General features: G+C 40.6%; 1 protein-coding gene across 2 annotated transcripts in view; it reads left to right on the forward strand.

Moving 5' to 3' along the window:
- Nucleotides 1-7,009: 7,009 nt before the first annotated feature.
- Nucleotides 7,010-23,354, forward strand: part of flt4 (fms related receptor tyrosine kinase 4) — a 66,732-nt gene continuing 50,387 nt past the window's right edge. For both annotated transcript variants that reach the window (XM_015349889.2, XM_069196176.1), the window contains exon 1: nucleotides 7,010-7,414. In XM_015349889.2, coding sequence (XP_015205375.2) covers nucleotides 7,357-7,414 — 58 coding nt within the window. In that variant the 5' untranslated portion in view covers nucleotides 7,010-7,356. The remainder of the gene's footprint in view (nucleotides 7,415-23,354) is intronic.

Raw genomic sequence — 23,354 nt, forward strand, 5'->3', positions numbered from 1 at the left:
AGCAAAAGTCTAAAATTTACCTTAAATGTGATGAAGGGGGAGCAGGAGTCCAAACACAGTAGCTACACAGTAGCTGGCATTGTACAATGGGAATTTAACTTTTCACTTTCTCATAAACCATGGGAAGTTCTAAGAATGTGTCAGGCATTATGTCTAAACAAATTTCAGTACTAGGATGCTCTTCAAGAATCAGTTTGGTTGTGTCAAACAGGGAATTTGTTGGTAACGGCTGTGGACCTTACTGATTTTGAATTATTGCACTAATTGCTCATATAGGGAAGAGATCAGACGTGAAGCATGTCTACAAAACCATTATAGAACGAGGCTCAAAGATGCAAACTGATTATTCTGCTTCTCTGCCTTGTTTTCCAATATGGCGGTCTGCTGTCTCAAGGTTTGTTGAAATCCCAAGGAAATCAGCACAGGCATGTTTTATGCATTTAATCAGCATATCATTAAGAAAGAAGGTGGTGTAGCTGGAAGCTCCACAATCTCGCATTTCTTGGATCCAGGGTTAAATTCTGGATTCAGTTTCCTCTCACCTCCCAAAGCCATGTCTTCTCTCTTAAGTGACGTCTCTAAATTACTCCTGATGTGCATGATTGTACGCACACGGACAGACATCTCATCCAGGATGTAGTCGTGCTTTGTACCCTGTGATTGCAGGAAAGGCTCCAGGATGCTGTGACTTTTACCAGGAATAAACGGCTTTGTGATAATGGATGGATAAAGAAAGCAAGAGTCGGCAGAATGGATGGATATGTACTGTAAGTTCTCCTCAATGTGTTCATGTACCCTTTCCCGTCCCAAAGATAGAATTTGCTCTGTGATTATTGATCACAGTCATCGTTGTGCCGTCATGCTGCCTGTCGTGTTCAATCTCGAACTTCACTTGAAATGATGATGTTTCCGTACACATTTGGGTCTGCTTAAAAGGTTTATGCAGGAAAGTGGACAAACCGCAAACAAGAGGAGCCTTAATGACTAAATTTATCTCAAGTGAACACACTAGACCCCCCTCCATCCTCCCCAGGTCAAGAAAACAGAATGAAAGCAGTCCATAATGCCTTTCAGGCTGGTTTATAGTCCTTCTGAGGGTAAGCTAGGCAGGATGTGGCACCACCCTGCAGCTTGACTAGTGTCATTGCTGCTGCAACAGGAATAGCTAGCCCTCTCCCTGGGGATGGGATAAATTTACTCCCTGGTTTTGTGTGCTGAAGAAGGCCATAAACCGAAGCACCATCACCAACAATCTCCCTATCAACCTGGAAATCTTTTTTTTTTTACTTGATGCAGGGGTCAGGTGTCACTTGACTCTTCGCTGAACTCAATGATAAGTGACTCTTGGCCTAGCCTCTGCAGGATTTACCCCAGCAGTGCTTGAGAGATAAGAGCAGGATGTTTTATAGCTCTTCATATACAGGCTGTCTGTGCAAAGAAGTGAAAGCAGATTTTTACTGCTCATCGAGATAAAGAAAACAGGGAGATGACAGAAAAGCTTGAGTGCCCAGTAATGAGCAAGGCCAAAGTTTACAGAATTAAATGAAACTCTTCTGTGCGTTGTTATGATGGAGTGTGACAGAACTGACAGAGCTATGTGTCTACCACTATTTTGGGGGGAAGAGGTCAGAAGGAAAATTAGTATTTTATCGCAGTTTATTAAAATAATAGGTTGTAGAAAGTTCTAAATAGTGAATGCTCTAAATCCTCATTTTTCACGTGCGTTAGGTAAAATGACATAGCTGGGGTTATTGAGACATAAAAGAGTGAAATTCAGAGGCACAGGGAGACCATGAGGTGCAGAACCATGCCGTTCTGTAGCTTTAAAGATTGAGAGAGATAAGAGAAAAACATGTACGTTAGTTTCTGCAGCCCTTCCCAGTCCGGACAAGCAGGGTCACTGCTGGGAACGCAGTCGAGGGTGAAAGCTTGGGCTGAGTTCCTCTGGTGATTCAGCCCCTCAAACCCTGCCCAGAACAGCGTGTCCAGCTATTCCACTGTTTGTGCGTTTCATCGCGCTCAGTTCAGCCCAGTGCCACAGTGTCCAGCCAGGTGTGACTGCCTCCTGTTCGTCACTGAGGAAATGGGATGCTCTCTTGCGGAAGATATCATACAACATTAGGACATCCACTTGGCAATTAGGGGTGAAAAAAATTGTAAAAGGAAGCAAGATTTTTTTCTTTCATTATTATTATTATTATTTTCTCCTAGCTGGCACTTGAAAGGCTACAATTTCCTTCTCAAGAGTCCCCCCCAGGGTGTCCACTCAAGGACAGAGCCTTGAAACCAGTTCTTTCCATTCATGAGGTCCCAGGGTCAGGAAACACATTACCGAGCCCCAGTCAGACACGCTGCCCAGGATGGAGCCTCTATCTTTAAAAGTGTCGCAGGAGTTACGGTCCTGTGCCGAAGCTCTTTTATCTGGAAACTGATACGCATTAATTGGCATTCCCTGCTGATTTTTCTTTTCTCTGTTGTTCACTTGATTGTGGAACAGCAATGAAATGCTCTGCGTGATGGCGAGTCCCAGTTATCATTTTGCCAAAAAACAGCATCTTCCTCAGGGGCATTTCTGCCCTTTGTCAATCAGTTATTTTTTGTGCTGTGCTCAAAGGTATGTTACTGTTCACAGCAGAAGAATACCATCAATATATTATCTATTCCCTTCTGCTTTGGTTTTGATCAGTCTTGCAAATTTTCTGTGTTTTGACCTCATAAAACAACTCGATCTGTTACCCAGTGGTCCTGTTAAATTAAGTGATGTCTCTAAATTACTCCTGGGCATGTTTGTATGCACATGACATGAACGGGCATCTCATCCAGGATGTGCTGGTGCTTTGTACCCTGTGATTGCAGGAAAAGCTCCAGGATACCATGACCATTACCTGTTGCCTTGTCCTGTTAAATCAGATTGTGACAACAATCTGTGTATCATTGCTCGGGACACAGACCTACTTAGGGAAAGTAACCACAAAAGTCTGAGCACGACATGAATATGCATAGCAGTATTTGACGTCTAATGCTTTCATTTTCCATAAAGAGAATAGATTTCAGGGCGCTTACAAAACTTGACAGTTTAAAATATACAACACCGTTTAAGCTATAAACAATGAAAAATTCCGAGTTAATCAAATTATTAGTTCCAGTTATACATATATACTTTATATACTTTGCTTGCAAGGGTAAGCCATTCCATTATTCAGATATGCATTCTTCTGTTCTCAGACTGTCAGTTAAAAGGCAATGTTCAGCTGATGCCGAATTCAGAAATTCCACACCACAGAGACAAAAAAATGTGATTAGAGTTTTAAACAAAGGACCGGTCCCACACAAGTTTGTACCCCTCTCTTTTCAAACCTTGAAAAATATTATTAATTTCTGAATGGCTGAAAATGAGTCTTGTTTTTCGTTTGGAGGTGGTAGATGAGTACTGTGAGGGAGTTTTGTGCTTTTCATGCATTGAAGAGCGTCTCAGGCTGCTGTCTTGTTTGGAATCCATTTGAGAGGTAAGAGGAGATGACCTTCATTAACACTCTTCCTTCCATTTTGTATTAGACAGTTGATCTTTATAGAGTGCTGGGCTGTTTGTAATCCCTTTAACTGACATCTTCACGTTTACAATTGGTTTGAATCACAGGGACATTTTATACATAAAAGTTGATGTATGAGCTCTGGGGTCACTCTGTGATCTTCAGCAACCTCTGGCTCTGTCTGGGTTGAATCAGCAGGGTCTGGCCAGGCATTTATGTACTCAGTGAAGATGTCAGCATGCTAGCAATCGCGAGTCTTGAACAGGGGGTTAACTTGCCAGAAAGGAATGCCTTTTATTGTCAAGGATCCTTGCCAAGAGTTGTGGACCTGAAATCCAAAGGAACAATTTTTAATTACAACTGTTCAATGCAAACATTGTGTGGAAGGTCTGAGGTATGGGTGCCTTGAGGCGCAATGTAAAATATTCCTCACTGCTTAAAATAATAGAAAAACATTCTTATTTCAATATTTTTCTTTACATTCCTGCTGAAGAATGCACTTTCTTTGCACAATGTAACTTCCTTTCAGGGCTCAATGGCATTGTTCAGATCTCTCTCATCTTAAGCAGATGTCATGTCCTCACAAGACTTGTTGATAACTAACATGTCTCTTTTTGTTAACTCCAGTGGCTATTTCTATATTGTGAAGGGTGCACTTAATCAACCTTTTGGGAACCTCCACACACATTCTTAGTTTTTGATGCCACTGAGCAATGCACACAAACTTCAGCACTCTGTCATTCAATATTCAGTCCTGAGGCTATTTCCAAGGTGGGGAGTATCAGAATATTTCAGGTTTTGTAATAGCTTTGTGACAGCTGTTGATATAAACAGTACAAAGATAACAATGAACTCTGTGTGAAGAGATTTGGAGTTCTTCAGGAGGAATCAATTTAAGGTAATGCATTAGGCTGGAGTTCCTCTGCCTGTGCTGAATGTGGGCTCATGAAGAAGAGTTCTCAGCAGGACCATGCTATAGAATGCTCTGCCCACAATAACAGCTTTATTGATAGATGATGCCATGGCCAAATAAAACACAAGCACAGGGAGTCTTCTCTGGGAAAACATGATACAGAGCTTTGCGATAACTTAGTGGGGTGCCGATTGTCAAATTCCTGAAATGGAGCTTTGAAAATATCCAAAGTTAAGCATTTTTTTCTTCCCGGTGGCTTTTGATTACCCAGCCTCTATTATTTTTTTAGTATAAATTCAGAGTGATATGAATTCACAAAGGACTTACTTAATATGAGTCTGTAGGGAGCACATGGTTTTAATTCTGATGGCTTTTGCAGTCTATGAAGATGGGGCTTGAGAGTAGAAAAATACTGAACATCTCTTTACATCACTTGTTGCAAATGTACAACATACGGTGGAACTGAATACCAGATTTTATCCCTGTTTCTCAGTAATTAAAAATGTAAATGCACATCTGTAGTGACTTTCCCTTAGGAAGAGTTAATCACTTGCATCATTCTTGTATCTTTAGGATTTATACAAATGTCTGTGAAGCACATGAAGGCGATGCTTCACACTTAGTACTTGTATTGGTTTGTTTTTCCCCTTACATACTCTCCCACACCACCAAAGGTTTGTGAATGGGGATCACAACCATTAAAAATTGCTAAGCAGGGGTGCAGCAATCAGGAACGTATGCAGGGCAATGGCGGTACTGATAAAATTTAGACATTTCCTTAGTCCATCTAATATTCAGGATTTTCCTGTCTGGTTTGGAGTACAAGCTTACTGTGCCTTAAGTTTTGCAGGTTTTTACGATATTGTTTAAGGCCTAAATAGTCGAAAAGGAAACATTGTGCTCAGATATCAAAGCCCATGGAGTCTGTGGTGTGGAGCAGCGGTCAGGGTTCTGGACTTGTCACTGGGAGGTTGTTGGTTTGGACCTCAGGTGGGATACTGCTGTTGCACCCTTGAGCAAGACACTTACCTTGAATTGGTCTGTCAAAATGGCCAACTCTGTCAGTGATTCCAACTGCAAAGTGCGTCTTATAAAAGCATCAGCCAAATCGATATTAAAAGCCAGTTCACGCAACATGTTCTGTGGTGTATGTCATTACAAAGCCTTGGTAGATGTTAATTTAATTTGAATGCTGATATATTGCATGAATCTGAATAATCTCCTCGCTTTTTTTCCAACTGGTATCGCTTATTTGTAGCTGTGGTGTTTGTGATCTAATGACAGGGGCAAGGACTGCATTTTTTTTCATTTGTGGCTACATTTTCTTGTAGGAGATATGTTGCGAATACTATTGTAACGCAACGGGGGCTCAGGCGGGCGCCCTTGCCGCATTAGGTCGGCCCCTGCACCGTCCGGGGCTCGAACCCGGGACTTCCGCGTCTCTCTGCAGCGACCTAGCCCCGTGAGCTAAAGAGAGATCTCTCCACAGCCCAGTAGCTGTGGTCCTGCTATCACAGGGAAGGGCGGTGACGTCACCCGCTCTGGTACGCCGGCTCTTACACAGTGCCTGTCGGCCGTAAGCGTTACACTCTCCCCCGCTTAAATCGCCGTCCCCGGCGAAGGGCTATCCCATCCCACTTCTGACACCAGAGTGTAACGCTTACGGCCGACAGGCACTGTGTAAGAGCCGGCGTACCAGAGCGGGTGACGTCACTGCCCTTCCCTGTGATAGCAGGACCACAGCTACTGGGCTGTGGAGAGATCTCTCTTTAGCTCACGGGGCTAGGTCGCTGCAGAGAGACGCGGAAGTCCCGGGTTCGAGCCCCGGACGGTGCAGGGGCCGACCTAATGCGGCAAGGGCGCCCGCCTGAGCCCCCGTTGCGTTACACTATACTTTGTTTATAAGCACATTTTAAAAATCTCAAAGCTCTGACTAGAAGAAGGAGATGAGATATAACAATGATATAAAGAAAATACTATTTTGGAAAATTCTGTACTCTAGGCATTGGTCGTATGCTCACTGGCAAACCAAAGTAAAACACACTGAGGTATGGGAGTCGGCATAGCGGGGTTAATTTCTGTAAGCGGTTCAAAAGAAATTAGTAGGTGATGTTTCGTGGGAGACCTGCCGTAGTACAAAAACACCAAAGCACAATTTACAGTGTTGATTTTCCTTCATGAGGTATTTGAAATTGTTCTTTTAGAAACGTTTTCTTCAGCTTTATCACTCTTATCACCGATGTTTCATTCCAATTGGTTTTAAACAGATTGAAGCGTAAAGATCATTTAAAGACACGGAGGTATACTCGATTTAACTTCCTAAAGAGTTTAACAGTTTTCTGTCTCAAACGTTTGACTGTTTTCTCCTAACACAGAGAAAACAATACTTGAAAGTTTTATTTTTCCAGATGTCAGATGCTAGAACAATTAAATGTACATCAGAATTATTCGGACACTTGTCTTCTTCGTTGTTATGTTGGCGCTGGTGTTACAGAGTGGAGGAGGGATTTTCGCTTTTTACTGAAGTGAGGAGGGGGTTTATCATGGAGAACAGTCGCCAAAACCATTTCTGTATTTTTGTGAAAGTTAACGGTGGATGTGGTGCCTCAGTCGCGAGCGCTAAAAGAAGGGGGAAAAGGAAATCATTGTAAATCCATTCTGATCTTTAAAAAAAACATTTCCTTTTAACAGGAAAAGCGCCTTTTCTCTTCCCTGACTTTTTAGACATCCTCCCTGTCGCGCAGTGAGGACAGAGCAGCTTTGCTGAAGCTCACCTGAGACTTGCTGTGACCGCGGACAGAGACTTCTCTCTCACCCCTTTCTCCTTTTTGATTTCACAGATAAAAAAGGAACAACTGGGTTTTTATTTTTTAATTCGTTAGATCTAAACATCCGAGGACTGGAAATCTGGAAATGAAGAGAGATTTTACTATTTTCTGCCGGATTTGGATTGGGATCGCTTGTGTATCAGGTAGGAGTACCCTCTTTTCGGTCATTCCTCATTTGTAACACCCTAAACTTTCAGCTGTTTCTGCGTTATAATTAATCTGTTATTATACCAACTGTCGAAGTTTTTTTTTACAGGGATGTGAGAGAAAATGTGTTTGCAATGCACAAGTTAGTTTTCAAAGAAAATGCACAGAAGCCCTGCCAAAGAAAGCTGTCGACTTTGTGTATGTGTGGGATTTATAATCTCATTCATTTATTCTATGTATAAATTGAATATAAGGTAGATGTTGTATCTTCGGGAGCTTTGTTGTGGTTTGGTTGGTTAATGGAACAGACCGGCAATTATGATGGGTCCAAGTCATAAATAGGTCTCTTCCCTAATACACGTGAAATACAAAGAAAGAATCGTAATTAATATTTCGGAACTCTATACATTTTTTTTTCAAATCAATCAATATTGAAACTGTTCATATAACTAATTTCTTTGGCTATGAATGGAATTCACTTATTCACTCGATATAAATTCAATAGGCTTATGGAACTAACAGACCTGTCTCCGCAAATAAAGTGATGCTTGTAAAGGTATTTTCCCATATTTCGCGTAGTAAACAGCCCTCGATTACGCTACATTTTGCACGGAATGTATTTGACAGGTTGAAACAGGTTGTTCGCGTCAGAAATACGAGCTGTTTTCGTGGGCCTTTGTAACAGTACATTACGGTTTACTAAATAATGTAAAATTATCGAAAGTCGCAGGTTTAAGTAAAAATAAACAACGAGGATAAGCGTTAAAAACTCTGAACATTCCGATTACAAAAATAATTATAGAGGAGGAATACTACTGTAGAGTTGAAACGTCTTTAAAATCTCTGCGACAGAAGAGAATCTTCTGTGATGATGCGTAACGTTACTGTATGAAATAGTACGAAAGAATAACTTTCAATTGTGTCAGACTATTCGTTTTTGAACAGTTCTCAAAAAGTATATTATTCACTAAACTGATAGTGTTACAATGATATATCATGAAAAAAATAATAGCTACATAAGTGTAGGTTAATGATCCGACAGTTACATTAATAATACGGAGCTGCAGCTATTCATCTCCAAAAGAGTACAGGAGGAGTAACTTAAATATCAGCTGAAGTGACAGTATCTGGGATCCGCGCCACTACCTTGATGATCCAAGGAAAACGATTAATTGATCAGAGAACGCAGACAACGCCTTACAATTTCACATGCAGTAGTATTACCAACCGCTAGGGGGAGACCCTATGTTGTCATACCGTCAGGCCACAGCAACTTCTATAGCATCCGACCTGAGGGATGCTTATAACGGGATTTTCATTTTCAGATGCTACAAAACTTTGAGTATGATGTGAAACTACATGGTATACAAATCCCCATGCTCCTCATTTAGATGTGATGTAGTGTAATCCAAAGACTTTTACATTTTTGGTTCAAAATGTATTTTTGTCTCATGACAATAACAAGGCCGCTCCACTTGAAACCTGCATTTTACGTATTTTTAGTTTAATCAAAGTGTTTACAATGACTTGTGAAATGGCTCCATGTACGAACTGGCAGACGTTTCAGAGCAGTTGCAAAACCGAGTCCGAGTAATTTTAGACAGCGCAGCGCAGTCTCAGTGGATGAATAATAGATGAGAGTTTGGAGAAGTTTTCACGTGCGGCCAAAGAATTTCACAAGCACAGGATGTGTTGTATCACAGTTTTAATAAGTGCATTGTATGCTTTCCTCAAGTTGATTGGTTTTGAACGGTGAAACCTGTCAAAGTTGAAAGAGAACAGCCACGCATTTTAAATAGGCCACTCACTCATTCAGATGGAAATCGAATCCTATGTTTTACTCTTGTTTTTTTAATAACTGAGTATCGCTTATACCTTGTAAGCTGACAGTCAGACTACTTTGTGGAAATTACCCAGAAGTCTCCATATCCTTGATGATACCGGTTTCATTTGTTAGGGAGATGCAATGGATTAATTAAGTTTTTTACATAATGCAAATATTGTTTCCTTGTTCTGGTCATAAGACGACATGGTGGCTTCTGCCTCATTTGCAGAGTTTACATTCACTTAAATGTTATACAGGGACATTCGCCTTATGTCATTTGTATAGAAGTAACGCAACTGAGCTCATGCGACGTATCCTATAGTTACCTCAGCAAATTTGTGAGCAACCTAACATTTGTAAGACAACAACACATAAAAACAATATTTGTTTTATTAGTATTTGCCTATATCAACTCTACAAGAAGATTATTGAAGCTTTTATTGTCTTTGTGCGGAGTTACCATCGAAAGAAGAACATTTTCCCTTTTCACTTAAAAACTCTGCTGCTTGGCTTCCTTTTTGAAAAAAGGATTTTGTTGTTCAAGGCATTTGGCAAGACATAAAACAGTCTCCTCACTCTTCTCAAAAAATATCCAGCAATTTCTAAATGGGATCCTCTGGGAAAGGAAGTTGCATGGATTTTGGAATACTTGCCTTTATTTTTACTATTTGTCTTCGAAACACTGAAATATGAGATGTGAAGTGTAGCATTAAAACTTGTAGATTCTTGCACTATATTGATGCTATTGTCAAGGGTGACTGTGGATTATGGTAACTTTTTGATGAGTTAAAGATGAGTTATATAAGTTATGCTATTCTCGTATGATGAGATTTCCAGTTTCTTTTTTAAACATGAATCTCTTTTACAGATGAAACAAGTCGTATGACTCCTAAAAAGTTCCTTCTTGAAAGCAATACAAATTTGTTTATCTGTGTATTTAGAGTATTCAACTTCAGCTTTCCTAAACTATTCTTCAAACCTCACTGTTGTATGGCCAATGTACAGCAACGACAATTTTTTTAATGCTCTTTATATTTAAAGTAATGATGCAAACAGACATTTTAAGTAGCTGTGATAATATTAGGTTAAGTTCTAAAAAAGGAGGCTCCTGCTTGAACATTCATTTTCTAACCAATTCTGTGTCACTGGAGCTTATCCCAGCATGCAACAGTCAAAAGGCAGGGTACATCCTGGACAGGACACGAGTCCATCACAGGGCAGAGAGACACAAACACAGACACGCACACGTTCACACCAGATCCATTGAGCTTTTCAATATGTGAGCAGTGTGAGGTAAACCTGCATACCCAGAGGACAGCCATGCAAACACAGGGAGAACATGCACACTCCACACAGATAGCACCCCAGGCTCAGAAGAGGACTCCCGTTATTTTATGGGATAATGTGGGGATTTGGGAAGAGTGTTGGTAGTGCCTACTCTAGCCTGGCTGGAAGAAACCGAAAGCCAAAACTTCTGTTCTGATATTTTCTTCAGTGTTCTCAATTCTTGCCCTGCAGAAAGCTAGGATGTGTTCTGTGTGGCTGAAGATTGAAGAAATACAGTAACTGTGACAGATTTTGTAACTCCTTTAGCTGTGAATCAAATAAAACTCAGATGTCGGGTTTGGGATCAGCATTGTGGGAAGCCTGATGGACAAGACATGTCTGAAGTTTTATTGCTGAATAAAACACTAAAGAAAACATGTGGGAGCAGGGGATGAATTGATATTGTTACTCTTTGTCCAAGCTGAGTTTGGATTGCAAAGAACCATGGGTAATGGTCATGAGAAAAGTTGTTTATGAGTTTTACTAGATTAGAAGAAACTATCTATTTTTACAGGAATCCTGGTGGTACCTCTTTATATCCCAATCTCTAAGATAATATCCAGTACTGTCATCATTCTTAGATGTGATGAAGACTAACAAAATCACCAGTTATTACTTTTTTACTTGGAATTGTTTTGTGCTTTTATGCTCATTGGAGAAAAGATCTGTTGCACAAATGTTGTTAACAACAGCAGACGGGCACATTTTCCCAGCTTTTGTTTAACCATTACTTCTCCCCCTGGAAGAGAGAGGAAGCAGGGGCAGTTTTCCAGGGGACTCTGCTTCATTTTCAGATGTGAAGTGGGTTTGTGGTTTCCGCAGTTAAACTTGAAAGATACAAAATGGAGGATCTTTTTTGAAGTCTAATGCTTGGTTACAGCTGAGGTTCCTTTAAGGTTACATAACCTGGCTTTTCATCACTTCTGATTCTGGCCTCTTTTTTCTTCAAACAATGTTTATTGAAGTTTGTAAAGCAAAGCACATCTAACAAATCTTCCAGATACTGTATAGGCACAAATCCTCCAGCTGTAATTTGGTCTTTGTGGGGGAGTCTGTATTTGGCTTTTTAGAAGGGACAAGTGTCACATGAAAATTGTATCAGTAACAGAAATCTGATCTAACTTTAGGGAGTGACAATACACTCTGTATAGGGATAAGGCCTAGACCTGGGAGGAATAACATCAGTACAGGTAAAAATATTTTTTAGTCATAATTTGTTGCCTAATTTTGTTATAGCAAGTATTGCTGTGCACCAGTAAAAATGAAAACATTCAAGGACACTTTAAAATAGCAGATGGGTTCCCTCTGCCTAATTTGTTCCTGGTGTATTTGAAACATGGTGTGGTAACAATAACTGAAAGCAGATCATATCCTGAATTGATTATTAAAAGATAGGGGCTATGGTCCTGATAAATTAAAAAAAGATTAGCGGACACTAGCAGTGTAATACCTAAATGGATAGGGACCTTTGAAGGATCTCAGCTTCAAGATTGTACTTAAAACCATACATCTCTTTAGTATCCAATTTATGAATTTGACAAAATATCTAATTAGTTCAGTTAAATATGACATACTTGTCCTTATTTGCCTCACCCTGCCACTGAATTAGATGGTCTAATAGTCTGAGACCAAACACATATTCGGATTATAAAATAGCCTTGTCCCTTTCCTGGATCCTGAGGCTTAATTTGCTCTGCCCTGGTTCCACAGCATGCGTCTGAGCTTCAGGAACTAAACTGAAGCAACAAGAGTAACTATGATGAACATGCTTTGCGGTTCAAGATCAGGCATAACTACATTAAGTTGTCGACACTAGTATGCAAAGATAGGTAATCTGCTGAATCCAGGCATTGTTAAAAGAGCATGTGAATACACATGAAGAATTTATTATTTTCATATTGATTTATGTACATAACGTGCTTGACGACAGAGAGGCTATAACAAAAATGGATAAATGTGGAACCAATAATTTAATTATGCTATAACTTGTTACATATGGTTCCAGATAATTAAACATGTATATGTCTTTTGCTGCTCCAGTGCAGATGTGTGCAGGATGAAGGCACAGTGCTAAGGTAATAAATTGCTGTTAAACTTGTAAAGTGAACTTCCACGGAAATGTGGACACAGGTTTTTTAGGCAGCTGTTGTTGTAAGTTTTCGCAGGTTTTGTCAATTAAATTAAAACACTGCTTAACTTGCCAAATAAATTAACCACTGTGTGGGCCACAGCACCCCTCGATGCGGAAAGAAATGATTTTTTCCAGTCTGTCCCCACTAGAATCATTATCTTTGCAAAGTGGCAAGGTTATTTTTCAAAAGGCTGCACTCCTGCTGCACAGATATTGCATTACTGTCTAACTGAACAGTTAGGTTAACGTGCTTTTACTGGTCCTTTAGTCTTGAACAACGGACTCTACGAGAAAACTGAGAACAGGAGACAAAGGCAGTTCCCTGGCTTTTTTGAAGAAATGGCTGGGTGAGATCCTTGGATCAATTAATTCCTGCATACATGTTCCCGACAAACTCGATGGGCTCGTCTCGTTCTGATGTTCCTGTGCTGGCTCCAGCTGCACATGGATCAAAGCTCTTGTTGCTTGTAGATGGGAGCTGAATTAGGTGCCTGTTTTGCCATAAACCCCAATGGCAGGTATATAAAAACCCAAAAGGCTTGTAGCCATGAGTGTAGCTGGGCGAGTGAGGCTGGGAATGTCCACAGTAGAGTGACAGGTGGACCCGTTGTGTACTGGCCAGGGCTGAGGCCTGCTGTGAGGTGTTGGACACGTGCGGCCCTTCTTTTAAAGCCTGCATAATTGAAGCCCCCGAGAAAGAGCTTGCAGACTGCAGCTTAATTTCTGGTTTCCTGTCCGTGAGCCTAAGAAACCACACGCTGCTGGCAAATTCACCTTCAGTGCGGCCAATTAATGAGAGAGCAAGAGGCAGTGACTAGGGAAAAGCCAACTGTGGCACTTAATCGGGGCGCTAATTAATTTTGAAAAGTTTCTCCTTGGACAATTTAGTGGTAAATGATTTAAGCATTCCAGAAATACAGCAAGGATTCCCAGCATAGGGAACCTCTTTCCTTCTGACTGGCAGTGTCAACAGATGTTGCACTTGGAGCCATTCAGACTGACCATTCTTATTTCTTGCACGTTTCTGTAGTCTTAGTCATGCATACACAGCAAGAGCATGGCATGCAAGTTTCTGGTAAATAAGACAAAAAATAACAAAACATGCATTGAAATAGACTGAATTTGCCAATGGATGAATTCTTCTGAATCAGTTTTTTTTTAAGATGCTAAGTTTTGCCTTAACTGCTCTTATCAAAGCCCTCTCCTCCAGCTGGGTCTGCATTTCAGGACTGCTATGAAGTAGAACGCTTTTGTAATTTGTATAGAATTTGTTGTATGGAATTTGCTCTTCAGTTTTCTTTACGCTATAGTGTCTGAGTGTCAGGAGCTCATAATCCAAACATCTGTACCACTTTATTTTTTCAAGACCAGAAAATAATTTATTCACAGTTACTTTCCTGGGTCAGGAGAAAATCATATTAGTCAATAACAGAGGTGTTAATAATAATATAATCAGTGATAAAGTCATTGTGCAGTATTGATTCTCATTAGTGAAAACGCATAATTGTATGTTAAAAAATACTGTTTCAAAAAGTGATCTATTAAAACTGACTGTCATGCATTTTACTCTTACTATGTACTATATATCCAAACATCCCCAGATCATTTGACTTTAATAACAGAACTCTTTAATAACTGTATTACAGATTCATAGTGTGATGCACAAGAGATCAGCAACTGAAGGTCTTGCCAAAGATCTCTGGCATGTTAATCTGATGATTAGATAAAGAAAGTGAAGAGTTCTGTGCAGTCATTTATATTTCTTTGCATTTAAGGCTATGTTTTGCACATAGCGTGGACTTTCTGCGTGGGATCTTTTTAGACGTCTGTAACAGTTTTCGCAAGAACTTTAATAATAGCCCTTGTCCACTGATAATTAAGTTGCCACAGTTTTAAAAAGCGTTGCTTCCAATTTTCTGAAACTAATTGTCTGGCTGTGTCAAGTCTATCAAGAGAGTAGAAATGGCAAAAAGAGAGAAATAATTTCTAAGGAAATTGTAATTTTTTTTTTTCAAATCAGCTGGAGTCAATTTAGAGATTGAAAAAGTGGACCAAAAAGCTTTGATTGTCCTGTGAGAAGATTTTGGGTCTTCATCTCTGAGTGTGTCCCTTCTTGACTGGATAGGCTTATTGTCAGAAGGTTCTGTGTTTCCAGTCTTAGGATGTCTATTTCATTTCAATTATTATTTTCATTATCCCTGTGTCTGTAGTCTCTTCTGTCCGATCTTTCATCATTTAAAATGGAAGAGATGTAATACATCACAGGAGTATGATACTACAGTAGGAGCCTATGCTGCTTTGGGATGTGCTGGAATGTGTTTTTTGTATTTATTAGGTGCAGAGTAGCCTTTAAACCTCAGAATAACAGCCTCAAGCACATCTCATAGGAGGTGTTTTCTGTACCCCATAGTCTCGCAGCAAGAGGGAGAAACAGAATACAGGTCACTGTGAGCAGGAATGTGGGTAAATGAGCAGAGTCACACAGGGCCCTTGAGCAGGCCTGGAATGTCAAGGTCGAATCTGATTTAGCCAGATTTCATATCTTAGGAATCTGCGCACAACATTTTTTCTGATTCTGAGAGATTCTGCTGAATTCCGTGAATGGAGGTCATATTTAAGTTGCAATAAAAGAGGAGTAAGTGGTCCATTTCTAGCTAACACAAGCCATTGTAACAGCATTTGCAAATATTGCTGGCAAAATTATTTAGGAAGGCTTTTACACCCTTAAGGAGTTTTTAACATGTCAGATATGTGAGACACGAAGCTATGGCCACGTTCCAAAAACCTAAGATGTTTCCCTGTGTGTATATGTTTTAGAAGACATTAGCCTGGGATGTTTTATACACTTTATTAAAATGTCAGAGTGTTACAAAATCTCGTGCTGGCAAGTGAAAGTTCCAGCAGCATTGTGTTAGTTATATTTTGGCTGTGTTAACGTGGTAAAGAGTATTTTGTCAACAGCTGCTGGAGCTTACAAATTGTCTTTGTCACAATTCGGTACTAAGTTACAACTTTTCATGATGTTGCCAAAAAGTTATGGGGTTAGCAGGGTTTGCCAAGGAGAAAAACTGGTTACCAGGAAGTAGCTGTCACTGGGTGCCTGCAGCAGCAGTTGTTGATGAATGCTTTACCTTATAGTGTATGTAAGTTGCTTTTGGTTAAATTGTCTACTAAGCAGCGTATATTTGTGTGCATTGGTATGATAGTCATCAAATAAAAATGATGCACCTAAAATTGTCAGAGTCACTCCAGTTGTACTGTATAGCCTGCCCTGTACTCCAGTGAGCAAAGTGCAGGTTTATCATATGGTCTCATGGAGCTGAGGCTCCTCTGTGGGTGATGGTTTCAGCCAAGTGGCAACCAGAGTCCTGCCGTTCGGCCACGGGACCCTGTTCTCATTACCCTGCGCTGGAAGTGACCTCTGCATTCTGTGGGTCAGCTTTCCTAAGCTATTAGGTTGTATTTGCAGAGGGACTGCAGGAAAATGAAGAACTCCCAAATCAGCTATACCATACCACACGCAGAAAGTCTGACTGGGGCTTTTGAATAAACTGGAGATCAGGTGCTTCAGTCAACAGTGGGGACGTCAGTTCAGAACACCTCTGGGAGTGAGCAGTGTTTCCACAGTGGTGGTCTGTTCACGGCAGGACTGTCCGTGGAGAAATATAGACTCTGACAGAAGGACTCTGTCAACACAAGAAAAGCACAACTATCTGGGCCGTGCAGGTCCTAGCATCTTATTTTAATGACTGAATAAAGCATCTGTGTCCGTCTTAAATATGTTTTATAATGAGCCCCATATTGTGACCCCTGACTTCTTCTCTCTCCATAAAAAACACTGTCTTAATGATCTTAGCTTACTTCATTTTCTGAAAAATGGGTGATAATTCTTAGTTCTGACCCCAAATCTAGTCTCAATGGCAAACCTGCCTTGCCTTTGAAAGCTTTAATCACAAGGCTAAAGAAGTGTGTTAGCAAAATGTTTTTTGTGTTCGGTCTTGTCACACATAAGCTCTCTGTTAGTCGTATTTGTAAATGTGTCCTGACTGATCCTTGGAAAGCACTGTTGTCTTTTTCACAGGCTGAGATATACATGGATGAAATATCATCTTGCAAAAATTAAAACCAGAGTTTGGGAGAGTTTCTGTCACTTACTTCATGTTGTCCAAACATTGAATTATGTTACAATCCATATCATATGGATATTTATTTAACATAATTCAAATACACTTAAAAATGTATGACCTAACAATGAAACATTGATAAAACTATTTATATATTGCTTGATATCTTTGTGTTTTTTTTCTTAAGATAATATATTGAATATAATCTTTCTTCTGGCCAATAAAGCATCCAGACTGTACTCATCGTGGTTAGAAAAAGAAAAATACAGCTGCAGATTTTAAATAAAATCAGTCACTTCAATTTGTCGATAACTTCCTCTGGCCTTCGCCTTCACCAAATTCAGCAAAGCTGTGTTTTGTGTTACAGTAATGAAGTGATGAAAAGCAAACTCAGGGGACTCGTTGCAGTCAAGATGTTCTCTGTCTGTTAGGTACAACGCCACCTTCGCGTCAGTCAGATGGAATACAGACACGGATGTTTTTAGAAAACCACATATTGTCTCATGAACCATTTTATGTGTGTCTGTTTTGTATATTTTGTCTCCTTGCATTTCTGTCAAGGACTGACTTCTGTGAAGGCAGTAAACATTCATGGTGTTCTCTGCAGGCTATAGTGAAACTGCGCTTAAATAAAGACAGGCCTGACTGATACAGGCCCTTCGAAGAACAAAATACAACCCGTGTGCCGTGGGGAATTTTGGGCAGGATTGCAAATTGACTGCATTAGCTGTGTAGGAATCCTGGGAGTTATCGACTGACAATTCTGGTTATCTACCATGTACAGTAACTGTGCAAAGAAGAATGATACATCTGAGGAATGCTGATATACCATTTGGGTTCAATGTAACCTATTGTAAGAAAAAAAATTGAAAGATGTCTGAATGGGTTGTTATTATTATTGATTATTGATAAGCAATAAAAAAGTAATAGATCTGGGTTTAATTATATTTGCATTCAATTTTGGGATAAGTCTTTATTCTGAAGCCTTAAATGTATTTATAGATTGTTTTAATTGATCGATGTCTGCGCATGTACCTGGTGCCTCAGGAAAGTCAGTATATGAATGCTTGGCCACAGCTCTGTGTACCGACTTGTCTTTATCAACACAGCAATCCTTAAAGTGAAGCTATGTCACAGGCACAGAATTACCTTAAACCAGGTTCCACAACGACTAAGCCAAAATTAGTCATCTCAGATGTTAAAGGAGTGGCTTTTAAAATGATTTCATTTGGTGGCACATATTTGCAACAGTACAGGCCTAAGTCATTGAATGGATAAAAGCCTATGGAGCCCTCTTCTTCTCTTGGTAGTGCTTATATATAGTAATTTTATTCCACCCTCAGTCTTTGTTCTTCTCTTCACATGAGCATTTACAGGTTAGACCATTGTGGCGGTGAACGCGATATTTCTGGGGGTGATCATGGAAGTATGGCAGGAGGATTAGAAGGCAAAGCTTTTCATAAACGAAAGTCATACAGTACGTCAAGTCAAGTCTGATAAAGACATTGCAGATACTCTTCTTACTGAGAAAGCCGTAAACGAGAATAAATAAAACAGAACATGTCACAGCAAGAGCATAATCTTCCGAATCCAGTGTGTTCTAGTCCCTCACATTTCAGACATACCACCCATCCAGCTGATTTATTGGCCGAGAGCCCAGCCAATGGGAGTTGAGGTCCAAAACAGCTGGAGAGCTGGACAGCTGTGCAGATAGACCAACAGACACAGCTGTGCAGATAGACCAACTGACACATCTGTGCAGATAGACCAACAGACACACTTTGGTCCAAACAGCATGTATGTCTATTTTATTCTTTATGTATTATTTGATTGGAGATAAGAAAATAGACAGTGCTAATGTATAATGTATAGAGTTCTAGTGTAGTTTTTTACCTGTTCAAATTCAATCCGTTCTGAACTCAGTCGTGCTACGACTGAACTTTTGTACTAGAAAAAATCGCCAGGAGCTGGAACGGTAAACCCTTCTTTCTTTTACATGTTTCCTGAAGCAGCTACACGATCTTCTACTGTCTTCTTCTGTTTGTGGGGCTAGTACTGTACATCATGTTGAGCAGGCCTCAGCCATCAGCTCAGAGCCTCATGCAGGTGGGCCACTCTAAGAATCGGGGTCACAATCTGGTGATGGAAGAGGGCTTGAGGGCTTGAGTGGTAAGGTGGTCTCACTGAGGTAGAGGGCCAGGGGGGAAGTTCAGAAGCCTGATCCACTTGGCAGCACAGCTCCTCGGAGAGCTCCGGCCAATACAAATAAGACTGTTGCCTAGATCGGATGAAAGCTGCAAGACGTTTTTTTATTTTTTTTTTAAGCTTTTATGAATGAAGCCCAGTTGAAGCCAATAAGAACGAGAACCTTTCCCTTCCCTCATCTTCTGCTAATTGCGATTGGTGCTTTTACAACGGATTCTGTTTCCCCATTTCACTTCTGATTAATTCGTGTTCCGAAAAGAAAATGTAGAAAAAATTGCCTGCTGGGAAGCTGAGCCTAGGCTGCAAGAAAGCAGACACCGCCGAAAAAAAGCCCTGTGGGTGTTCGAAGGCTGCTCACACGTCCTGGGTGAGCCTGGAAGAGGCCCGAAGACAGCACCAAAGGAGTGAGCTAGTCAAACAGCATTCGCACTGCGTGTCCCCTGGACACTGGAAAACAAGATGTGCTGAGGGGGTTAAGCAGGTCTGACTCCTCTGGTCAGTGACACTGCTGGTCCTGGCAGCGAAGGTCAGTGGAGGTTCATGGGAAAGCGAGAGCTGGCAAAGCCAGCGGAAGCCGGCCGTTTCCCCCTCAAACATCCCCCCCCCCTCCTCCGCCACCTCCCTCCCCACAGCCGCTCCGCTGGATAATGTTGGCTTTATTTAGCTCTCCTGACAACCTGCAGGACTCCGTGCAATCTGTCTCCCCCTGATAAACAGCCCACTATGTCGTGCAAACAGCCAGCGCCACTCACAATAACACACTAACAAAACAACAGCAAAGCAGCCCTTCGGTGATACTGCATCTGTAATATCGCAATCCCACTCTTTCGTTTTGAGCTTGCATCCATACAATCATTCATTATTTTTATGTGACCCGAGCCAAGCGCTAATGATACTGTTGCTAAACCATTCTTTATGGAATTGTAGCCTTTATCGGCAATATATTCCATAAGCCGAAGAAGAATTGACAAAACCGCTCTGAAGGTATGCATCCGTGAACTTTAGTTCTGAATTACATTTAGATGGGAGTGCAAAACTCGAGCCAGAACTTTCTGGACTCAAACAATCATTGTCACCTTTGCCAATTGAAGGTTAAATCTTTTTTTTTCTTCTTTCTTTCTGTGTTTAAACTTGGCAGCAACTCTGTGCATAAGAAGGTTGGCCCATGACCTGTCCTGGAATTGTTACCGGTACAAGTCATTTGAGCTAACTTGCAGAGGAAATTGATTTCTAAATAAATACGATGACATCTCAAAACCAAACACGACAAATGAAAGCATGAAGATGTCTGTGGGCCCATTGCAGGGGACAGGAAGCTATAGCTGGGATGAGAGGAGGAAATCAGTACAGATGGTCCCACAGACATCCTCACTGTGCATAACTGTGCAGAGACAGGAAAGAGGAAGCTTGAGACAGGCAAGTAGACATTCACTAGAAAATCCAGTTACTCCTGAATTTCTGTCCAAATCAGATCAACCAAAAGAAAACACTGTCCTTCAGCGATTTCTGGCTCTGCATCCCCGGGAGGAGGGAAACTGGCCTGCTTTCTCTGTGTGCGCAGTGCATCCCCCCGATTCCAGTACCCAGCAGCCTCCTCCAGGGGGACTGAGGGCTGCTGACTCCACAAATCCGGGAGGAGGTCTGCTCCATGGCCTGGCTGCCCTCCAGTCACAGGCCGGACACAGGGCTATTTCAGAGCAAGGTGGTGCTGGCTGCGGGCCTCTGCGTGTGACTTCTTGGATGCCGGGGTGTGTGCAAGCTGTTTTGTGCTAGGCCAAGGAAAGGAGAGTTTTTCACGTTTCGTAGCTAGGAATGATCCCTTTCCGAGACAAACAGAATCGCACCTCAGCCCTGTTTCTGCCCTTGTCACCTTCCTGATGTAAAGTGAAAGATGGACTATCTAAATGTTTACTGTTCGTGAAAACTTGCCAGTGAGGTGATGCTATTGGGGAAATCTGATGAACAATGAGGAAACACTTTCTATCACTGATAATTTTAGGCATTGTGGCTTTAAATGGTTAGTTCATTTAATATTTAAATTTGTGTGTTGTCTGTGGTAGGAAATGTGTTATATCTCAGATGTGTATCTGTTGCTAAATTTTCCTAAACAATCCATGGTAATCAGTGGAGAGAAGCAATATTTACTGTCTCTCGCCGCTCAAAAACTCACCTTGTGAGTGCAAGTTAGCAACCATTTCTACACCCACACCAGTGCCCATGCAAGTGAATGCCTCTCTCTCTCTCTCACGAAGCAATCATTTGTGAGTCAAAACTACAGAGAGCAAAGGAAATGCCACATGATACTTCTCAGTCTGTGAGGGGAGGAATTGAAGAAGAGTAAATGTTAACAGGAAATTAGCCTGGAAGAGAATATATATATAAATGCCATTGGGTTTCCTGTTACAGAAAGGAAAGAAGTTGCAGGCTGTTCATTTGTATGATTGTTCAAGGAACAGTAGGCAAAGCTAACGTGCTGTGTTTACAGTTCAGGATATTTATGTGAAGTCTAAATCAAGATGCTCTTTTTTATGTATTCGACTAAAGATATTGGGACGACTGCATCCCCAAAACAGGCCAAGACCTACTTAGTATACTTCATTGTTGATCATGATTAAATTCAAAATGGGAATTGATATTTCTTGGTCAGCAGGAGTTCTGTTTTTCAAGTGTGTGGAGACAGCCCAGAGTGACAAACTGATAGTCTGAGCTTCTTAGCTTATTCAGCAAAAGGAGTTCATTATGAACCAGTAGTGCCACACGTACTGTTGTGCCAAAAAAGCAATATTAGAAGCAAGTGTTTTTAATGAAGTTTATTGTGAGATCGGAGGAGTTCATTTGGAACAGAAAATGACAGATTGTAAATCGGCAATTCATCATTAATCCCAGTGAACCAGAATTTCCCACAGTTTTTTTTTTCTTGTAGTAAAAGCCATGCGTCATGAGCAGGAAATTAACCTTCATAAAAGTTACAGAAACCTCAAGAATTCTGAGGGCAGAAAACTATGATGCTCATATGGGAGCGAACGCGGTTATACCATTCATATAGTTCAAGACGTTAAATAAAATTGACTTGATTTTACACCTTTTATAATTCTGTCACAAACCATTTTATATCCAACCTGCAAAGCAATGATAAAATCATTTAACTGTAAAAGACCAACAAGACAGTAGATACTTCGCAAAAAAAAAAACATTAGGAAAAGTATGTTTTAAGCTGTCATTTAAAAATGATAGTTGATCCAAAATCTCTAAAATCCTCAGAGGAATATTAAATGTGATATTTTACAACTAAATGTCTTGCTCCCCTTAAAATGCCATTTTGATTAAGACACACAGCTGTTCAGAACCTCGATGGGGACTTTCGAGCTGATTTGTTGATTTAAGTTGATCTGACAGGCCCAGTGGAGTCATGACTATTTGATGCTTTACAGGTCAGCAACCAAATTTTCTAATCAAAAGGACGAGAAAAAGCACAGTGAAACATACATGTGTAGAATAACCATCAAGGAAAGGTTGGTCATTGTTTTGACAGCGGCAGACCTTTGCCGGGTAGTTTCAGGTGACAGCCTGCTACATCTAGTTTAATGGTACAAATGAAAAAAAAAATCAACAAAGGAAAGTCTCTCGCTTTTCGGCTGTCTGAAAAAGTGCTCTGCCTCGAGTTATTTTTTTTTGTAGAGGGAGCAAACATAGCGTCCTGAAAAGTTGCTTGAAGAACATCTGGAGACTACATGCAAAATGCCAAATTTGAAGACGAACATCACTGATTGTCTTCAAAGACACACACAGTGTCTGTAAAAGCAACACAAGCTGAGCTTTCACCAATAGCACACAAACCTTTCACAGCCACGATCCTCACTTTCAGATGTGCCAAATGATGTGCCAAAGAGCAAAAGATTTGGTCTGCGCCTTTATCTTTATTGTCTAGATGTTTTGTTAAACCTCTTGAGTTTCATTGAAAAAAAAAAACTTGGATAGTTTGGCTTTTGTTTTCGCTTGTGTTTCCTTGAAGCTTTTTTCCCAACATAGTCCTGGATGCCAGCTAGTTCAAAGATAATGCCGTTTGAGGTTTGGAAAATAAATCTGCCTTTGCTTTATCCGTCTTAATGGGATTTCAGCATAAATTTGTCTCTAATTCCTATATTTCTTTACTCCTCTTTGATAAACATTTTTCCTTCATGGGAGATGTTGTGTCTGGCTTCTAAAGACCACATGTTGGCTGAAGGTAGAGGCCTTTTTTTTGTGCTTGTTCTGGGAGCTGAAAAGCTGTTATTTTTTGTTTAAAAAAATTAAACGAATTGTGTCCTTGGCAACCACCAGTACTG

This window comes from Lepisosteus oculatus, chromosome 11 (genome assembly GCF_040954835.1).
Source record: "Lepisosteus oculatus isolate fLepOcu1 chromosome 11, fLepOcu1.hap2, whole genome shotgun sequence".
In the NCBI taxonomy this organism is placed as follows: domain Eukaryota; kingdom Metazoa; phylum Chordata; class Actinopteri; order Semionotiformes; family Lepisosteidae; genus Lepisosteus; species Lepisosteus oculatus.